Source organism: Montipora foliosa, chromosome 3 (genome assembly GCF_036669935.1).
Source record: "Montipora foliosa isolate CH-2021 chromosome 3, ASM3666993v2, whole genome shotgun sequence".
Classification (NCBI taxonomy): Eukaryota; Metazoa; Cnidaria; class Anthozoa; order Scleractinia; family Acroporidae; genus Montipora; species Montipora foliosa.
The window spans coordinates 10,196,478-10,217,063 of NC_090871.1; the positions used below are offsets into that span (position 1 = coordinate 10,196,478).

General features: G+C 38.2%; 2 protein-coding genes across 2 annotated transcripts; both read left to right on the forward strand.

The window, feature by feature from the left end:
* Positions 1–270: 270 nt before the first annotated feature.
* On the forward strand, positions 271–3,914 carry LOC137996713 (alpha-(1,3)-fucosyltransferase 11-like). The gene has a single exon (XM_068842253.1). The coding sequence runs from the start codon at positions 473–475 to the stop codon at positions 1,634–1,636; it is 1,164 nt and encodes a 387-aa protein (XP_068698354.1). The 5' UTR covers positions 271–472; the 3' UTR covers positions 1,637–3,914.
* Positions 3,915–5,005: 1,091 nt separating this feature from the next.
* On the forward strand, positions 5,006–20,450 carry LOC137996711 (zinc finger protein 431-like). The gene is made up of 2 exons (XM_068842251.1): positions 5,006–5,064; positions 13,252–20,450. Exon 2 carries the CDS (start codon positions 13,284–13,286, stop codon positions 14,535–14,537), a length of 1,254 nt encoding a protein of 417 aa, XP_068698352.1. The 5' UTR covers positions 5,006–5,064; positions 13,252–13,283; the 3' UTR covers positions 14,538–20,450.
* Positions 20,451–20,586: the final 136 nt, after the last annotated feature.

Here is a 20,586-nt window from a genome sequence, read left to right on the forward strand (position 1 = left end):
ACGTAAAATCACCAAACTTTAGGTTTTGACGACAACACGAGCATACAGCAACGAACCATTCATTTTCTATCTTTACTTAAAAACCGTTCGCCCACGTAATGTACAACGTGAACTGGATAGAATAAACTCGAAATACGAAGGATAGAGGTAAGGCATCATATTTCAAAGTGACGTTTTCGTTGACTCCGACGTTGTCCATTCTGTTGTCTAAGTACTGTCCAGAGTCCACCTCCTATGGGCCACACAAGGCTACTAGGTCTATATATAAAGAGCAGGAATTTGAATAGAGAGTAGTTAGAAGTAAACAGCTAAGATTGACAGCCGGCTAGAGAGCAGGGCTAAATGGCCCTAAATAAACTTTCGGATTGAGAATTGTCTCTCTGTGCTCAATTTGTTGGTGACGGCCCTATCCCAAAACTATACAGATTGTAGCTGATAGACGTGTGTGTGACAGGAGAAAATCGATTTAGAGATGAATTCCTACCACAGCAGGATAATACGATTATTGGTGTTTTTGTCATTACTCGGTTTTCTAATTATGGCCATTGCTGTGAGTCAAGTTGACATCAAACTGGTGTTTAAGCACGTCTTAAAGCAGAATAAAAACATCATACGAAATCACACCTCAGTGGAGACTGTTGGATCTACGTCAAACATCGAAAATAGCACCGACGTCTCCTGGCTCATCATCTTCTGGTCGACTGTTTTTGGATCAGTTCCGAAATGGTGGGAAGGTAAATGGAAGAGAGGAGACTGTCCGGTAGCTTGTGAACTAACAGTCGACCATTCCCGAGTGAATGAAGCTAATGCTTTTGCTGTACATGCAAGAGATCCACACATGATGCCTCCCACTCATTCTGTGCCATGGATCTTGCTGACTCAGGAGAATCCAGTTTACACGCCAGTATTAGGAAATCCAGGTTTTATGTCCAAATTCAATTTGTTACAAAGTTATCGCTTGGATTCCGACTTTCCGTTTCCCACTTTTAACGAACCGAATTTGAAGGCCCCAGTTTCATTCAGCAACAAGACTGGGCTGATCCTTGCTGCTTTCTCAAACTGCGAAAAGGTGCGCATTGAATACATGAGGCAACTGATGAAGTTTGTGACAGTGGATTCTTATGGAGGCTGCTTGCGGAACAAACATAACCTTGTACAGAGATATGGAAAGGACTATAGACTCGCCAAGAGTGAGTTGGCCAGGAAGTACAAATTCACTTTGGTATTTTTTAATCAAGATTGTGATTATTTCGTAGATGCTCAGTTGACCCATGCCCTGGACGCTGGATCAGTGCCTGTAATCATGGGAACTGATAAACTGGACGAGTTCCTGCCTGGGAATCTTCGAAATGCCGTCATAAAGGTCCGTGATTTTAAGAGTCCACGCCATTTGGCCGATTACATTTTATACCTTAGCAAAAGCGAGACTGAATACAACAATTTTCAGGATTGGAAGTGGAAGGGTATTGGAGATATAACAGGCACTGCTATCGGATATTTTTGGAAACCAGATTATCCAATCTTTTGTCAAATATGTGTTGCTTTGTCTCACGGACGGGTGCACAAAGAGGGTCTTCAAACAATACCTTGTAAACCAAGGGCTTATGAAGACTGGGGAATTATTGCTGGAGCTTAATTCAGGCTACGTTTTTTCATGAATACCATAATACTCTTAGTTTGCCATTCAAAATTTTGCATAAGCATTGTTTTAATTTTTTTGTTGGGAGTTGGGACCATCATAAGGTAAGTCCCACGAAAGACTGGAAACAATGATTATGCAAAATTTTGGAGGGAAAACAAAGAGTATTATGGTATTATTGAAAGTGGGCGGTTCTAATTCTTTTTGTTAAAATGTTCTCACTTTTTTTCAGTTTTATTTGATTAAATTTTTGCGAAGGAAGATTTTGATAAGGTGGCTATTTTTCCAGTTTTAACAACATTAACCTTTTTTATTATAATCGCCCATTTCCGAGTTGCTGTTTGCCTCGGTTTTAAAGCGAGTCCTGGTGGACAACCATTCAAATGGAAATGAGTGGTGTATTTTCATGCAAATCAAACTTATTATCATTTGAATGTTTTAGCAACCAGAGACAAACAGCAACTTGGAAATGGCCTAATTACTCACAGTAAAAAACCACTGCATTGGAAATAGAAGAGAATAATATTATACAGAGTACTTGCTGCCCGGAAAAACCACAGTGGCTATAGAACCAGGCAGTCACGATAGATTACAATCATGAAGGTCGGTCATCAAATTACCAGGAACTACACTAGACTTAAGCCCCGTGCAAAACCGATGCAACATTGTTGGCCAACAACTTCCAACATTGTTGTAAACGGACCCAACATTGTTGGCAAACAACTCCCAACATCGTTGCAAACGGACTCAACATTGTTGGCCGTCAACTCCCAACATCGTTGCAAACGGACCCAACATTGTTGGCCAACAACTCCCAACATCGTTGCAAACGGACCCAACATTGTTGGCCAACAACTCCCAACATCGTTGCAAACGGACCCAACATTGTTAGGCAACAACTCCCAACATCGTTGCAAACGGACTCAACATTGTTGGCCAACAACTCCCAACATCGTTGCAAACGGACTCAACATTGTTGGCAAATAACTCCCAACATCGTTGCAAACGGACCCAACATTGTTGGCCAACAACTCCCAACATCGTTGCACACGGACCCAACATTGTTGGCCAACAACTCCCAACATCGTTGCAAACGGACCCAACATTGTTGGCCAACAACTCCCAACATCGTTGCACACGGACCCAACATTGTTGGCAAACAACTCCCAACATCGTTGCACACGGACCCAGCATTGTTGGCCAACAACTCCCAACATCGTTGCAAACGGACCCAACATTGTTGGCCAACAACTCCCAATATTGTTGGGTGTTACACGTTGCGTCCACACCCTATTGCGTGTTGTTGAGAGTTGTTGCGTGAAGTTTGAAACTGGTCAAACAATCTTTTTTGTTCTGTGATCGCCGAAGGGTAGCGCAACAATGATGGATCAGTTTGCACAAATCTTCCAATATTGTTGGGGCCATGCACGTACATTACATATGGTTTCCAAGGAGGTAGCAACGCATTAACATGTTGAAAACAAGATAGAAGCCGAATTCGTAAGTTTGTAAAGTCTTATTAATATTAGCTGCGTCAGTACCGTGCGTTCGTGTAAAACATGCTTTGCTCCAATTGAAACTGAGTAGGTTTAGAGAAAAGATATATTCATTTTTAATCCAAAGTAAGAATAAAACAAAAATAAAACAGAGTCACAGGTTTAGAAATACTACTACTTGTAAATAAAGTCATTCTTGTCAGTGATTTCTTCTTTAATATATCATGACATAACAAACTTACTCGATTCTTATTGGCTGAAAGCAGTGCGGGTTTTTTTTTGGAAACAAAGTGCAAAAAAGAGTCACTTAAGTGCAAAAATAGTTAATTCAAGTGCAATTTACTCACAGAATTCGCGGTTATGGTTGGTTAATAAACAAGAGGGTTTGGTAAGAACCAATCAAACATTTCGTTTTGGTGGCGTGAAACTTAATCTTGAACCTGTGGCATGCGTCACTACCGAACCGGAACTTGCTCTAAAATTTTGTTAAGTGACCATGCGACTTTTCTCGTTCAATTTGGAAAAAAATTTGAACTCGTGTGGTTTTTTGGAAAAGCTCAAATTGCATTCGCTCAACGGGCTCATGACCTCATGCAATTTTGATAAAACCCACTTCTGCAAATTACCTCCAAATTGAAGGAGAAAAGACGTATGATTACCTATACAAATGCTGAAACATTAAGAGATTAATTCTATTTCTCTATCTTCTAACTAGTTGTAACTTTTAATGTTTTTTCTTTCCTGAAAAGCCCCACTGAAGAGGCAACAATAAAGTATGAATTTAGGTAACTACAAAACACAAAGAATCTTCACTCTGGTAGTGATTGAATTGGGTAATTGAGTTAGCGACTTGGTCCATTGCTTAAGACTTCCTCAAAATGACGACGGCCACAGAAACGCCAATGCCACCAAACAATAATACTAGAAATAGTATTGCTCGTTTACGAGTTTCCTAGGTTGCATGCAACAATATCATGATTCGAAAGTTTACTGAAGCAGTTTTAAAGAACTGAAACTGACTTCAGTCTCAAAAATCCCGAAAAAATATGATATCTTGTTAGGGTTATGGTTAGGGTTAGGACACTGTACATGTGTTCCAGGACGGGTTAGCAGAGAAAATTTAAGCAATAGACCACAAGTTTCTATGGTTTATAGGCTGGTAAGCCACGCGGAATGTTGGTAGAACACGAGAAGAATTCATAAATCACTCGCCTGCGGCTCGTGATTTACGAATTCTTCGAGTGTTCTTCCAACATCCCAAGTGGTTTATCATGCCTATAAACCATAGAAACCTGTGGTCTATTGCTTTTATATAATAATTCAGAAGGCGCGCGATTTTTCCATGAGTTTACTGGCACAATAAAACATAGCTGATTGACCAATCAGAGCGCGCGCACTGATTTGGTTATTATATAAAAGGAAATAGAAAATCATATCCGTGGATTGGATTCGAACCCGAAGCTTCTACTCTTTAGGACCGGCTTCTTTTCTATTCACAATTGAAGATCAAGACACCGCACAAGAATTATTAGGTGTGAGCTAGATTAATAATTTAGGCCTAAGCTTTGATTTTAAAGTGTTTTATTAGCTTTGTCTTGAAGTTTGGGAACCGACCTTGTTGCCGAGGGATAATACAGCATTATCAAATAGTGTTTAAAATCAATCAGTGTAAAACGCAGACTGCAGACCGGGGGTAAAATGCAGACTGAGGTTATAATTTACAAACCCAAACCCATTAGAAATGCTAACAGTTAAGCCTAAATATTGTTTTAGGCCTAAGGTTAGCATTTCTAAGGGTTTGGCACGTTATAGCCTCAGTCTGCATTTTACCCCTGGTCTGAGTAGGAGAGAACCCTGGGAACGAGGTTGTTGTAAGTTGGGAAGCCATCTTGTGTTGAGACAGTTAAGTCCAGGCCAACACTTTGAGAGGTAAGTGGGCTCATAGTTAACTGAAGAGTTTTTGCATTTGCATCCTTAATTTAATTGATTATTTAAGTTTTGAGAGGTACCCAGTCCTCAGTGTGGAGGAACGAGAAAGAACATGTGTAGATCGCATCGTGCTTAGCAAGTTAAAGATATTACTGCAGATTACTGTAGAGAATCTTTTGATATGATTATATGGGTATGGCGTTCGATAACGTTTTGCTGAATAGATTTTTAAGAGAGTAGCGGCATCGTTTAAAGAATGAGGCATATGACAATCTGTACACGCCATTCATATCCTGTTTTTAATAATGATGGTAATATACTAACATTATTATCGTTTATAAGTAGTAGTATTACATGTATGTAATTACCCTTGCAATCAATAAATCAACCATCTCATTTTTATTTTTATTTTGAAACTATATATGTTAAATAGACACTATTCTTGGTATCATATTATTGATATTAGAACTACTACCTTACCAGCTATATACCTCTTTCTAACTGATTAGTGCAAAACGCAGACTGCAGACTGCAGACGAGGGGTAAAATGTAGACTGAGGGTAAAATTAAATATTAGTAGTAAAAAAAGAACGAGCCATAATGATAAAATAAAGAGTGTTTGAGACACAATCCTGTTTTACATCAGTCTGTGAACAACTCACATTATCATGACTGCAGAGAAGATTTCTGTGAAAAGGTCGCTGCACCTAAGAGTCCAGGGAAAGTGCGATCGTTGAAATCATCTGTGCTTTGTTTTTGCACTTCCAGATGCATTGAAATGTTCAAAGTTATTTCTCACACCAGTGCATGGAACGATGTTGATCGAAAAACCAACAATTATTACTCGGAATACCTGAAGGGTATCCGAGTTATAATCCCGGTTGTCTTTTTTTGGTGCAACAAAATGCACAAATAATTTCATGTATTCCGAGCAATTAGGATGCAGCTATCTCATTGGTTAAGCCATGCGCGATAACCCTTAGGGAGAGGTTGTAATTCCATCTTTCAGATGCAAAACAAGCTAATTTGTGAACTAAAGGATAAACACAACGAACACTAAAGCAAATGAAAGGATCCTAAATAAGATATTGCCAGTTTTCACTGTCACACCATCATCAAAACCATTCTACAAAATAATAAAGTCAAGAATCATAAAAGAAGATGAACATTCAAACAGTCTCGCAAAGGTTTGAGTCTGTGCGATGTTTTGTGCGGGAGATATTCGAAGAAATGTTTTACTCAAATTTATAGGGCTTTGCATGGAGACGCCATGTTTGTGTCCCTCTCAAGGGCATGAATGTGGTGGGCGGAAGCTAAAACAAACATATATCATCGAATTTGCTATGAAAACCCAGAAGGGCTCATAAACATCTATATAAGTACTATTCTCATAAAAGGACTGTTCAGATTGCAAAATCTCAGCGGACAAGTCACTTTTTGTGATAGCATTCTCGACTGCAATTTTTATATTAATTTGTCACGCAAAAGCTTAGAAATTCAACCTTGCTTTATCACAAAATCTCAGCGGACAAGTCACTCTTTGTGATAGCATTCTCGACTGCAATTTTTATATTAATGTGTCATGCAAAAGCTTAGAAATTCAACCTTGCTTTATCACAAGACGAAAAACCCTTTCAAACTGAAAATTTTTGAAAAGATAAGTCTTCAGCTGTTCTAATAATTAACTAAACTGAAATCTCAAAAGAATTGATAAGTCCTTATTTTTTAATTTTGATGACGTCACATGAAAACCAAGAATTGGCATAAACTGACTGAAACGTTAAATTGTTGCAAAATCCACATTCTCTCTGTTGTTGTTAATGGTATTGTAGCCAGTCAAAATAAATTGAGTTATTGGGTAATTACTTGGTGACTTTGTTCGGTGCAGCAAGATGGATAGTAGAATTACGGGGCGGTGATTGCTTTGGCTAAAAGCACATCACTTGATGAAACTACAGTATACTTTTTCCAAAAACAACAAAAAAACAGCCATGGTGTTGAGTGTCAGAGGGGATTTCTGCATGCATGAGGATTCAAACAGCTTCAATTCTTACAGAGTTCGATGAAAAAAAAAATTATCCGGATTTATAACATGCGATGGGAAACCAAAGCGATGGCAGCTGTGTTGGGGTTTCAGTGTGAAAGTACGAATGGGTACGAACACTCTTTATTTTATCCTTATGACTTGTTTTTTATTATTATTAATGTTTTATTTTACCCTCAGTCTGCATTTTACCCCCGGTCTGCAGTCTGCGTTTTACACTGACTGCTTACTAACCACAGTCAAGGTCTGTACTATAAAATTACGGACCAAGTTTTTGCCCGTTGGGCCATAAGTCAACAGGGAAAAATAAGGATCCGTTAATTTACTGTATGGACAGAGAAAACAAGGTTAGTAACGTTTTTGTTACATCATTGTGGTAATTGACCAGCCATGCGGGAAAGGAAACTACAATAGGCCTTTTGCAACTAACAATCACATGGTACAAAATCCTCCATGCTGGAGGGCAAGCTCATTATTATTCCCCCACTGGGACATTAAAACAAAGAGACCTGAACCAGTCAAGCTTGACTTGCCTTTGTTTTAATGTCCCAGTGGGGAAATAATAATGAGCTTGCCCTCCAGCATGGCGGATTTTGTACCATGTGATCGTTAGTTGCAAAAGGCCTATTGTGGTCAAAAGTTGTTGAGAAGGTTGCAGGCATCAGTTCACTTCACACCTAATTTGATTTTTTAAACTATTGGCTGAAGTATTTGGGAAATACCATGCTCTTGTGGCCCCCCTCCCCCATATTCAGTGTTGGAGTTCTTCAGGTAAGAAAAGTCACCATTTTTCTCCCTTGAAAATCCAACATTGAAAAGGGGGAGGGGGGAGGGGTATCTGTAAAATGAAGCTACCTTCCCAACACTTTTGTCCTTGATTGTAGTTGACGTCACGCAGAAGGTTTAAGTGCCACAAAGATTGCTGTGTCAAAATCCAAAAACAAAAATCTTCTTGGTTGTGTGAAATAGTTGCTTGAAATATTCAAACAGTTTTACAAGTTTATTTAACAGAAACGACATTAAAAACTTCAAAATTTCAAATACAGACCGCTAATTTAGCCAATCACAGTGGACATACTATCAGAGAGATATAAAAAATAGGTTTTATTTGCACCTTATACGTTAAAGTTGTAGAGATGGCATTATGCCAAGAGAAAATGATGATTATGCTAAGAGACCTTTCAAAAAGTGAACAAATTGACTATTGGGTAAAGACTAAATGCAGAACTTAAAATACCTGTGCGTGCACTTCACTTGCAGGATGTTGGAAAGTATATCAAGGTATACTTTTTCAGCAAAGAAAGTACTGAAACACAATGTATGGCATAGAAGTCTTCTTACAAACACTCCTTGAAAACTCAATTTCTGGTTCTTGAAAACTGCTTGAATACTCCTGGAATTTTATATGCAAAATCCAGCATGAACCCTGTACTGCTTAATTACAGGATCCTGGGTGTCTTGGGTGACAAAGTATAATGCACAAGTTTTGGCTATACATGGCATACTTATTGAAATTTGCACTTCATACGGTCTAAAACAACATCTAATAGCCTTTTAGCCTACTCACTGCCTAGGTTTCTAAGTGTGACAACATTCGGAACGTTTCATGTTTTGGTCATGGTGTCTGGTCAAAAATAATATTAATCTTAGAGAACTGTCTCAAATTTTGGTTGAACAAATTTCTGATGTGAACTAAAAGCACAGTTTGCTATACTTCAAACTACTAGTTTTACCAACACAGCATCAAATTCACAGTCTTTTAGAGAAATTGATGTAATAATCCCGTAACTCAAAAGTGGAGGTTAAAGAATTGACCCATGCAGCTGGCCGTATTGCCAAATAAATGTCCAAAATGTTACAATAATTGGTCAGTTAAATTTTGTCCATGAGAGCTTTAGCACAGTAATTGCCCAACACTAAGCACTCTGGGAAGTCTAGGCTACCAGTCAACTTTTATATTATTGACTTTAAATAGAAGACCAGGACTCTGAGAATGAACTGAAATTTTTGTTTGAATTCCTACTGAAGGAATTTGTTGCCCTTTAATCTTAAAAAAATGAAGTGATTTGTGACATTTTGTAAACTATAATGTTAAAACCTACTCTTGTTTTCCTTCATAGCCTTTGGCAAATACATGAATGCGTGTGTTACAATCCCAGATATGTTTCACGAACACCATAACTGAAAAGTCAAAAAATGTACTTTTTTGTGTCAAATTTCAGGGCTGGAAATAATTTCCGGAGAGTCTTCGGACACGATGACCGGCCAAATTCATTTTAGCTCGGTCACGTACTTTTTCTGGCCTGTCAAATTATATAAAATAAATAACTCTTAAAACAGGGACCCATGAACCAAAACTGGCGTTATATATTTCCAAAAAAGTTGTTGCTTAGAGCTTATAGCACTGTAAAGCATGGAAATTTTAATTTATTTCATTTTCAAAACGATCAAATGTGACAGGTCAACATGACCGACAAGACGAAAGGTTGACCGGTCAACTCCCAAATCAGTTCGGACATTGTCCGTTGACCGGCCGTTATTTCGAGCCCGGATTTTCATATCCCGTGGCATCCTGATTCTTTATCTTACCCAGGGGTTTTCTAACAGAGGCAACAGAAAGGAAGATAGATTCTCTTGATGTCTACTGGTATTTGAACTGTTTATTGATCCCCAAATTCTTGAAAAGATTGCAAAGGATCAACTTTCATTGTTGTTGGTCCTGGTGTTGTTGGGTGCCACAGCTGTGAAAAAATAAACATTTTTTGTATTTTTTGAACAATTTTTCCTCAGTCTGTATTTGTGGGGACCAAAAGTGTACATGTATACATTTCATTGTGCTGCCACGTGTGCTACCAGGTGTATATTTCTAGGTACACTGCCAAAGTTTAGGCGCACAGCAGAAAATGTTAAGAGCACAGTAAGCTTAAAATACTGGGAGCACCTGTTCCAAAAGAAAAGCAGAACTTAAGACATTATTACGTCATTTTCAGTTTTTTGTATTTTATTTTGATCCTGTGTTTGTGTTTGTTGTTTTAGCTAAGGGTGACTTTTTGTTTGAGGCAGCGATAAATTTGTGGTGGTTTTTAAATCTTAATTAACTTGACTTTTCAATTTCAACAACAAATTATTATTACATGTTATCATCATGTTAGAGATCAGACTTTATGCTGTCGCAAATGGCAGAAAATGGCAGAAATAAATTCTGCGCATTTGACGTCGTTGTCGTAGGTTGGACTGATGTCAACTCCATTCATTTTATAAAGCAAGAGCAGCAGCCTGTACTTTGTGAACGAGATCTCTTCTTTCGCTATGATATAAGCAATGTTGAATTTGACTTTAATCTCTCGCTGAAGCTCTTTCCGCTGGGCTGTTTCCTGTCTGGCCAAAACTCCTGAAGTACTTTTTGCTACCTTGCTGCTTTCGATTTACTGCCACCAATAAAAAAACAGAACAGTCCTTGCATTAACCGTGGCTCTAAATTGATAAGCGTCTCGCGTTTAAAGCTGTTGTACCCATTGACTTTCCCTGCTTGGACGGAGGGGTCTCGAAAGGCCTACGGGAAAAGACCTCTGCCATTGGTGGAAACTCGCTTTTTTCCAACCGCCGTCTACAACCTTGGAAGGGACTCTTCAAACCGCATACCCCACCGTGTTATGTTTGCTGACTGACTTGAGCCCGCTGTGTCTCGAGCATTCCTTTACAGTAATTCCGCTGTTGTTAAGTAAGCCTGCAAAACATGAAGCATCACGTGAGGATTCGGTCGCTAAGTGACCGCCGCACATGCTCAACACAGTGAGTTTCGATTCATGGTTGAGGTCCCTTCTCCCGTACTCGTCAGCCAAACGAACGCAAAAGAAAAGAGATCTCTTCTAGCAGGGAACCATTGACTAAGGATGAAGATGAATGCACGGGTAAAGTTTTACAGTATCTGCAGCACATCAATTCTTTCTCTGAATCCCACTCTAGCTACTCGAATTCGTTTAACTCCGCTCTTTATAATTTGTATATTCTTCTTTTGTTGCTCGTTGGCTCATACTCTTTACCTTTATCGCGGACTGATTTTGTGACGTAGTATCATTCAAGGCAGATTTACTCGCTTTTGTAGAACGTGAAGGCTGGCTCTTTAACAGAAAATAATTGAATACAAGACAATATAATCGCGATGACTTAACTGGGATATAATTCACTTTTTTAACAAATTTCGTTCCTTGAAGAAAAAGGCTCATATTGTTGACCCTCTCTTGACCTTCCACTATCCACTATCACAAACCTTTGACATGCGCAATAAGCATGTGCTTTATTCGCAATCTCCATTTGCTTGTGTCAGTGGAGTTTTAACAAAACAGAAGAGCATGGGATGGAATGAAACATCAACCGGAAAAATAGACCTTCACCGGCGTTGGGAAAAACTGACGACAAATAAACGCACACCGATGAAAGGGAAATAACATAACTTTATTATTTAGGGCCAGGTTTTGTTATAAGTATCTTGATATCTGTTGATTGAAGCTTCTGTTTCGTGACTTACCACTCGGAGTACGCAAGGATAGTCAGGTGAAAAAGCAGGGAGGTAATTCAGTCGCGCTGTATTTGAGCTTTTAAGGCGCGCGAGTGCGATCACACACTGATGATTTTTTTGAGCCCTGATTAAGGATGTGCATGGCTTCCTTGATTTTCAATTGGAAGCTTGTGGAAGCACACTTGAGAATTTTGAAACAATTTCCTGAACAAAGGGAGCGACAATTTTCAGAACTTCTCTGGTGTTTAAAGATGTGGGAATGTTTGTCAGAGGAGAGATGTTGGCGGATGCGAGTGGTGAAGTTTCTGTTGGTTTCACCGACATAACAGGCACTACAGCCTGCACATGAAAACCCACATCTTTAAACTCCTGAGAACAACTGACGATGGATGATGTCTCATCCGAAACATGTAGTGTCTTCATTAAAAAATGAACTTCAAAAACATTGCGTGGTTCTTCGAAGCTTCAAAGCAATATCCTACTTCGTGCTGATATTATTATTATTATTATTATTATTATTATTGTTATTGTTATTATTATTATTATTATTACTATTATTATTATTATAATAATAATAATATAATATGCTAATAATATAATAATAATAATATAATAATAATAATATAATAATAATATGCTAATAATATAATAATAATATAATATGCTTTGAAGCTTCGAAGAACCACGCAATGTTTTTGAAGTTCATTTTTTAATGAAGACATGCCAGAGGTTTTTGGGAAAGGCAAAGGTCAGGGTTCTTTGATGTACGGGTATGCTACCCCAACGCTGATTCTTATAGAGACCTGGACCTCAAGCAGATATACAAGCAGCACGAGAACGACAAGAAGAGATTGTATACGCGAAGAGTGATGGACGTGGAACAGGCAACATTTACACCATTAGTATTTACAACAACAGGTGGCATGGGAGAAGAGTGCAAGAGATACCATAACAGGTTGGCAGAGCTAGTCGCAGCGAAGAAAGGAGAGAACTATGCCACCACCGTCTCTTGGATACGTTCTAAAGTCTCCTTTGCCATCCTTAGGTCGGCTCTACTCTGTCTTAGAGGGTCAAGAACAGCTAAAAGAACAATTAGAAGCAATGTTCAAGAAGCGGACTTTGAATTAGATAGATGCCTTGCGAAAATCTAGGTTCTATAACTTTTATATATACATTTTTATTATTACTGGGAATAGTTTTTTTTAGATTTGTGATTGTTTTATATACTTATAGATATATTTTTAAACAGTTTTATTCGAATTAAAAATAAAGTTATTTATATTAATACTAATAATAACAATAACATGTGCATATATATTTTTGTTTGTTTTTTTTGTTTTTGTTTGCTTGTGTAAATGAACAATGAACTTGAACTGTTTTTTATAATTGGAACGGAATATATTTTTTTTATATTGTTAATAATTTCTGTGTTAACTGACTGATTTTCAATAAAGGTTTTTCTATTATTAAAAAAAACAAAAAAAAAAAAAAAAAAAAAATTATTATTATTATTATTATTATTATTATTATTATTATTATTATTTTTATTGTTATTATTATTATTATTATTATTAGTAGTAGTAGTAGTAGTAGTATGTTAATGTTAAATGGTCTTCTCTTGAAGGGGGTATACTCAAGGCTTTTGCCAGCTGAAGCATGTCATCGATAGATCAAGAAAGAAGCTCTGAACAGAGCACAACAACTCAAGCACAAAATTTCAAATGCAGCCAGTGTGACAAGTATTGTACATCATCAGCTAGTTTGAACTCGCATAAGTTGAAGCATTCTGGAGAGAAGAGGTTCAAATGCAATCACTGTGACAAGTCCTTCTTAAGATCCTCCGAAATCAAGATCCACGTGCAAATTCATCACACGGGTATCAGACCATTCAAATGCAGCTATTGTAACAAAGCATTTTTTAGGAAAGGTAACCTTAATGTCCATGAAAGAATACACACTGGTGTGACACCTTTCAAATGCATTCAGTGTGACAAGGCCTTTCGAAGTTCAAGCCAACTCAAGAGTCACGTGCAAATTTATCACACTGGCATCAGACCATTCAAATGTAGCCATTGTGACAAAGCATTTTTCCGAAAATGCTGGCTGGCAATTCATGAACGAATACACACTGGAGAAACCCCATTCAAATGTAGTCATTGTGACAAGTCATTTAGGAGCTTAGAGTGCCTCAAGGCCCATGAAAATACACACTCTAGCGTTAAAAGATATAAATGCAGCTATTGTGACAAGCTATTCAGAACATCAGGCCAGCTGAAGACCCATGAAAGACTACATACTGGCGAGAAACCCTACGTCTGTAACCTTTGTGACAAGAGGTTTTGTCATGCGACTAGTCTTGAGGGTCACAAGAGATCCCATGCTAGAAAAAAGGCCTTAAAATGTGTACACTGTGACGTGACGTTTGATCGTCAATCAAGTTATGTGGTCCATATGCTGACGCATACGGGGTTGGAAACATGCGACAAGATGAGTTCAATTTTGCAGAGTTCTAGAATTGATACACCAAAGAAACGACAAAAAGCACAAGCCAGGGTTTTTTGCGATTGTAACTGCTCTATCTGTGAGACAAAACGTCAAGGAGTAAGTTCATCGTCATGCGACGTGGCTTCTGAGGTATCAGGTACTGAAGACAAGGGTCACAAGTGCAAACACTGTGCTAGATGGTTCGACTGTGTGTCTAAATACATGAGACATGAACGGACACACACTGGGGAGAAGCCATTTCAGTGTAGGTTCTGTGGCAAATATTATAGGACTTCAGATTATTGTAAGGTACACGAGAGGATACACACTGGTGAGAAGCCTTTCCAGTGCGGGTTTTGCCCAAAGCGCTTTACAACTTCTGGAGGTTGCAAGAGCCACGAGGGAGTGCACATGAAAGATAAATGAATTGAGAAAGGGAAATGAAAAGAGAAATGAATTGACCTGATTGAAAGAGACATTAATTGATATGAAAGAGATTGAATGAATTGACTCAAATATTGAACTCGTTTATTTTCCAACATGTGGATCTGACCAGTCAATAAAGCAAGGAAAGTGAGATTATTCAAGTCAACTTTTAAAGTGCTACTATGGCAGTAAAATCAATTCTTCTTTTTCTTTGGATTTCGAACTGTGTTAACCAAACACTAAGTGAGCCAAGTTTTAAGCTTCGATTTCAAAAAGACACTTGCTCATTCAGTTTTACCAGGAGCCCTTGAATAAGGAGCAAGGAACACCCGTATATTCCTTTCACGGCTCTTTCACCGACCGATTTTTTTTTAGATTGAATTTCCCGCGAATGAGACTCCCGCAGGAGCTCGATGACCAATCACAGGAAACTAACTTGAACCGAAACTAACTTGAACCGGAACTGCCTTTGTTGTTTTGCGTCAAAGGTAGCTCTAAAATAGATTGGTCTGTAAAAATGCCGTGACATAGGTTTTGCATGGGAGTTGCTCGCTCCTACTCATGGGCTCAATTGAATTTTTCGCCATTACTAACTGAAATCTTGAGAGACCTGAATCGAGGAGAAAATGACGTCAAAGACTATTACTACTTCAAGAAAGGTTATGACTAGAATTGATACTCCAAAATAGGGTGAGACACTTTGTAACACATATACAGATGTAACATTTGGTGACGTTAAGTGGCAATACCTGACAACTGCTGGGTTTATAGGCACTGATCTCCAGTGATTAGGTCTAAGCGCCGACTCGACACCATATTTAAACTTAGTAAAACTCTAGCAAGATCGTTTGGTACTTTATTTACACAAAACTAAGTGTCTCACCTCATCCAAGACACAACCGTTCGAGAATGCAATGCGTGTGTACACGTGTAATGGTGACTTCTTGGCTTAAACCAAACAGTGTAATGGCGACAATAATGTAGTTATAACTTCTCGGCTGTAATAAAAATGGCTTCAACTAAATTTTCCGCCGACTGAAAAGCTTGAAAAAAAAAAATCTCCTTTTTTGGGTCCACGCCATCCTCCCGTTCTGACATCATTGCCTAATTCAAATTAACTGGTTTCCAGTCCTTGCGTGACGCGAGGCTTAATTCTCGCGCGGTTGACAAACAAAACTTAAGAAATTAACTAAAACCTCTAAATGTCAATAGCTTTAAGAAAAACTGTCCAAAACAACAGGGATGAATTAATATGCAGCACGCTGGGAGTTTCAGGTTTTTAGACTTTTAACTCGTGTTTTGCATGTATAATAAGCTGCATTTATACGCTGAAATTTTAAGCTAGTGAGTAAATGACGTCATTTTCCCCAAGATCCAACCCTCTCAGGTCCGATCGGTCAGTTTGAACGTGAGTAATGGCGGACCGTGAAATCCGAAACTTTCATTTAAAGTAAACAGCCTTTGGGTAAAAAATCAAAGCGCAAACTTTTGCCAGTAAGGTGCTAAGCGAACACAAATTCAAAATCTGCAGAAAAAAGAAGAAAAAAGAAGTGAAGTTTTGATCATAGTAGCGACACTTTAAGTCTGTCCTCCTCTCCTTAGAAACTTTGTGTCTGACTAGGACACTTGCCAAGAGAATTGATAGGACTTGCCCACACATAAGTTGATATTAGCAAATGGGTCAAGGTCTCATTGCCACCTTGAGAAGATACAATGGCTGACCCTACCCACACATGTTGAGAAAAGTCCAGAATGTATCAAGGAAAGCCCATGTCACCAACAAGTTCCTGCACAGCTCCAATCACCTTCTATCAACCTTTTTCAAATGCCAGAGACTCGCACTTATAAATTGAACCCTCAAGTGGAATATTGATGCGGACCCTGGTTCATGCAGTAGAGTAAGCACACTGAATGTCGCATTGGAAAGTTTTGGAAGTGATTACTGGTTTAGTGATTGGTGAACCTCAATCTGCTCTAACAAACAAGGCGTGATTGGTAAATAAAGCCTCATTTACACTAGCAAGTTTTCCTTGTCAAGTCCACTTTTCAAGGAAAACTTGCGGACTGTACACGCTAGCAAGTTCTCCTTGACAAGTTTTCCTTGGTAGTGCAAATGGAAAATGTGACAAGTTTTCCTTGACAAGTGCACTTGACAAGTAATTCACACTAGCAAATATCCTCCTTGACAAGTTTTTCCTTGACAAGTGTCCTTGTTCAAAAATTAGCATGCTAAGAATGTAGTTTCTTTTGCTGATTTCCACCATACGTTTATATATTAATCTGATCTGTGGGTAACTTCGTGTCAGCAAGTGTTTAAAAATTTGAGATACCTCGATGTAATTTGATCGTCCGGGTGAATGGAGTCCTGAGAAGGGCTGTTGGCAGTGATGTTCACAGTCAAGGAAGACTCTGAAGATGGAGGCAAATTAATGGTAGATAGATAGGTTGTTGAAACGTCAGTCGCCGCCAACAGTTTTTCTTAGGACTCCTTTCACCCAGACAATCAAATTTTTGGTTCAAGTCATTTTTTAAAATTTAAGTTGTTCTTCAGACAAGCAAGAGTGAATCACTTTGCGGTCTTGCCCCAGTAAAGTCACAAATGGATTTATTTTTAGATTCACTTTGCGCGCGAAACAAACCAAGGGCCGCCAATTTGAACCAACCAGAGGAAGCCATGTCACGCGTGACTGTTTCTGCCTTGTTTTTATCAGGGACATGACCACTGATTTTCGCGGGAAATGGGTGTTCTAAAAATAGACTCAGTTGTAACTGTGCTGGGGTGCCCACCCATGCCATAAGAATACTCTTATCTAATTCACTCTTGTGACAAGGTAATAGACCAATTTCGATATATTAAAATTCAGTCCGAAACAAAAGGAATCATCTCGAGGCTCTGGGGAATAAACTCATACAAATCCTTATATTTATTCCCCAGAGCCTCGAGATGATGCCTTTTGTTTTGGACTGAATTTTAATATATCGAAATTGGTCTATTTTGAGGAATTAGTTCTTACAAATTTTAGGGCCTAACCTTTGTGGAATGCTTTTTTTGACACTTAGCGTCTGACAAAAGGTGTAATGCCGGAATGAACTCTATGTTTAAGGGCCTCTCACGTCGACAAACTTATCCATTCTCCGAAATCGTCCACAATATATTATGTTGTTTTAAGAACGGAAAGGTTTAAGTCATCAAATTTTTCAATTATTTTCCTTTGTGGTATCGTATAAACATGTTAAAAGGCCAACCTATCAAAGTGAATGGTAGTTTCGTAAATGAATTCATTTTCGGGCCCTAAAAAGTTTTCGGTAGTCGCGAGAAACGGGCTCGAGATATCTACTTGTCAGAGAAAAACTAAAAAAGTCTTTAGTCTTAATCATTTTGCTCTTTTTAGTTCTTGCTCGATATTTGAAGGCTAATAGACAAGGCAAGGAATGAGTCTAAATCCAATGCTATCTTACTGTTTTTCTAAGACAAAGTCAAAGTGAACTCCAGTCTGATATCCGGGTGGGATTCCCATATAAAAAGGGAAGGGGTGCTCGTCTGAAATGTTAAATTAAACTCCCAAAGGAGACCAATCTGGGCGTGGCCCAGGCATTTTTGGACCCCTAAAAGAGACCATATTAAAACACAGAAATGTCAAATATAGTGACTTTTACAGATGGCAAAGACATTATCATCTAATACTTTCACGTACGTGAGGAAATGTAAAAGTGTAAATATACACTTTTATATTTCTTCGCGCGTAACCCTAAAGGAGACCGTCACGGCTACCTATGATTGCGTTTTGCCCAGAACACACTAAGTGAGACCAAAATTCGAGATTTACACCCCTAAGCGAGACGACGAGCATCCCTCCCCTTTTTATATGGGAGTCACCCCTCCCCCCCCCCCCCCTCCTCCGGGATATTCGCTGTGTGTTTCAGTTGCCGGTAAACGTACATCTCTGTGAGATCAAGAACTGCTGAGAAGAAAGTAAAAAGCCACGCATTATATTTCGTACGTTTTGCTGTATTTGTTAACAGGCTACAGCGCCTGCAGAATAGATCTACCCGGATTATCACACGTTGCATTCGTTCGGCCGAGGCAATAGGGCATCTGCGCATGCGTTGGCCGACCCTTTCTAGCAGGTGTTCATACCACAAGGCTAAACTCGTAATTCTCTGTCGTCAATCGTTACTTCCTAGCTATTTTTTAATCATATTTACAAGATTTTCGAATATTCATAACTACGCTGCATGTACAAGGAACAGTATTAGACTATCCATACCTAACGTTAAAACTGAATTATGGGAGACCGACCTTCCTCTTCAGTGTTACAACTCCCGTTAAACATGGCTAAGAGTGAAAAGGTACAGGTGTTTTGCCGCGGAGCAAGAAATTTCTTTTATAATAACTGATTTACGTAATTGTAATTTTTATCATTTTTTAGGCTTCTTGGATGTAAATGTTTTATATCTTTTAAATGTAGTTCTTAGTTAAATATTTTAGGCTTTGATCTGTAACACTTTTAGATGCGGGGCCCCTAAGGAGACCAGCCTAAGAGCTGAATGGGCTGCTGTTTAAAGGGACTATGTCACGCTATTTTAGGTAATTTTGTTTAATTTTGTTAATTATGAGCTCTAAACGTCAAATTGGCAGAGCAAGAGTCTTTCATTTGCAAAATCACTGCCACATAACAACTGAGAATGATTTTCCAGCTTTGTAAATGACATTTTGATATAAATTTGAAAAAAGGTAGGCCGACGTTTTTCAAATTTACCCAAATTCAATCCATTTCAATCCTCTCCAGTTTTGTCCATCCATGTCCCTTCTTGGCTTCCCTGTGTTTTGTTAGAGTTCTTCTATGGTTTTGAACAGTTATTTTGATATTTTAGTTAATTCTATGACCATTCGATCAGTGCTGAAATTGCCTAAAATTGCGTGACCTAGCCCCTTTAAATCAAGTTTTACTTACTAACTGCATTTCTCTTAGCCAATCAGAATGGAGTAATATTTTCATGTATATTATTAGGATAAAATGGTCTTTTTACCTTTTGAAAATAACAACATATCCTTCGTGGATAATTTTTTCCAATATCTTGTCCTTCATGTTTCTAGCACTGGCCAGTATTAATTTTTTTGTTTGTTTGATACAATTCACGAAAGTGTAAAAATAAGTGACGTTTCTTTCTTCAGCATATGCTTTTTTTTACATCACAGCTTTTCGTATCTGTCAGTAATTTCAGTCCCAATATTCTTTTGGAAGTCATCATTAAAAATGAACGTAATTACAAAATAAATTCGTTTGAAGGAGTATTTTTCATGTCGCTTTGTGTATTCTCAAAATTAGTTCCACTTAGGGCCAAATATGCCAATATAATTCATTAACTTCAAAATGTCACTATTAATAAAAGTGTGAACATATATTTTGTAATTAAATGTTTACTAGGCATAATCAGAACTGTTTTTCGTCAATGTCTGCTCTAGGGAATCCTTTAAAAACTTGTAATGGAGTTTTCGATTCGAAAGGAGATTGGAATCGATAAAGAACAATTCTAGATAAAACCACAGGCAAATTGCAAACGAATTTCATCATTTTGGCCTCCAAGGAAGTGATAAAATAAAAATAACTCTGCAACCGTCGTTTTATTTATATCTTCACTGAAAAACAATATCATTTGCCGCCATGAATAGTTTCCGTTCACGGGAGTACTATGAAGTACGTGAAATCAAAAGCGGTCCAAGACGAAAAACGCGATGAAATTCAACCAGCGTGATACGATGGGTTCTGTCAAAATCGCCCTCTTCATTCATTGCCTCATTGTTTTCTATTTTACGATTTAAATACAGTCAATTTGGTCTTGTAGTTTCTCTTGCCCAAGGCCTAAGTTGCTGATTTATTTATAACTTCATTGTGAAAAATAATTTTCGCACTTCAGGACCGTTCTTTAAAATTCTTATTTCGCATAATAATTTGTCCGTAGAAGATGTTATCTTCAGTGCAGTGTTATCTTGAAGTGTCCACTAGTTCGAAATTTACATGTGTCAACGTCATTGTCTTGTAGCAAT

Coding starts and splice junctions, on each gene's coding strand:
- LOC137996713 (XM_068842253.1), top strand. CDS start 473: ATGAATTCCTACCACAGCAGGATAATACGATTATTGGTGTTTTTGTCA.
- LOC137996711 (XM_068842251.1), top strand. CDS start 13,284: ATGTCATCGATAGATCAAGAAAGAAGCTCTGAACAGAGCACAACAACT.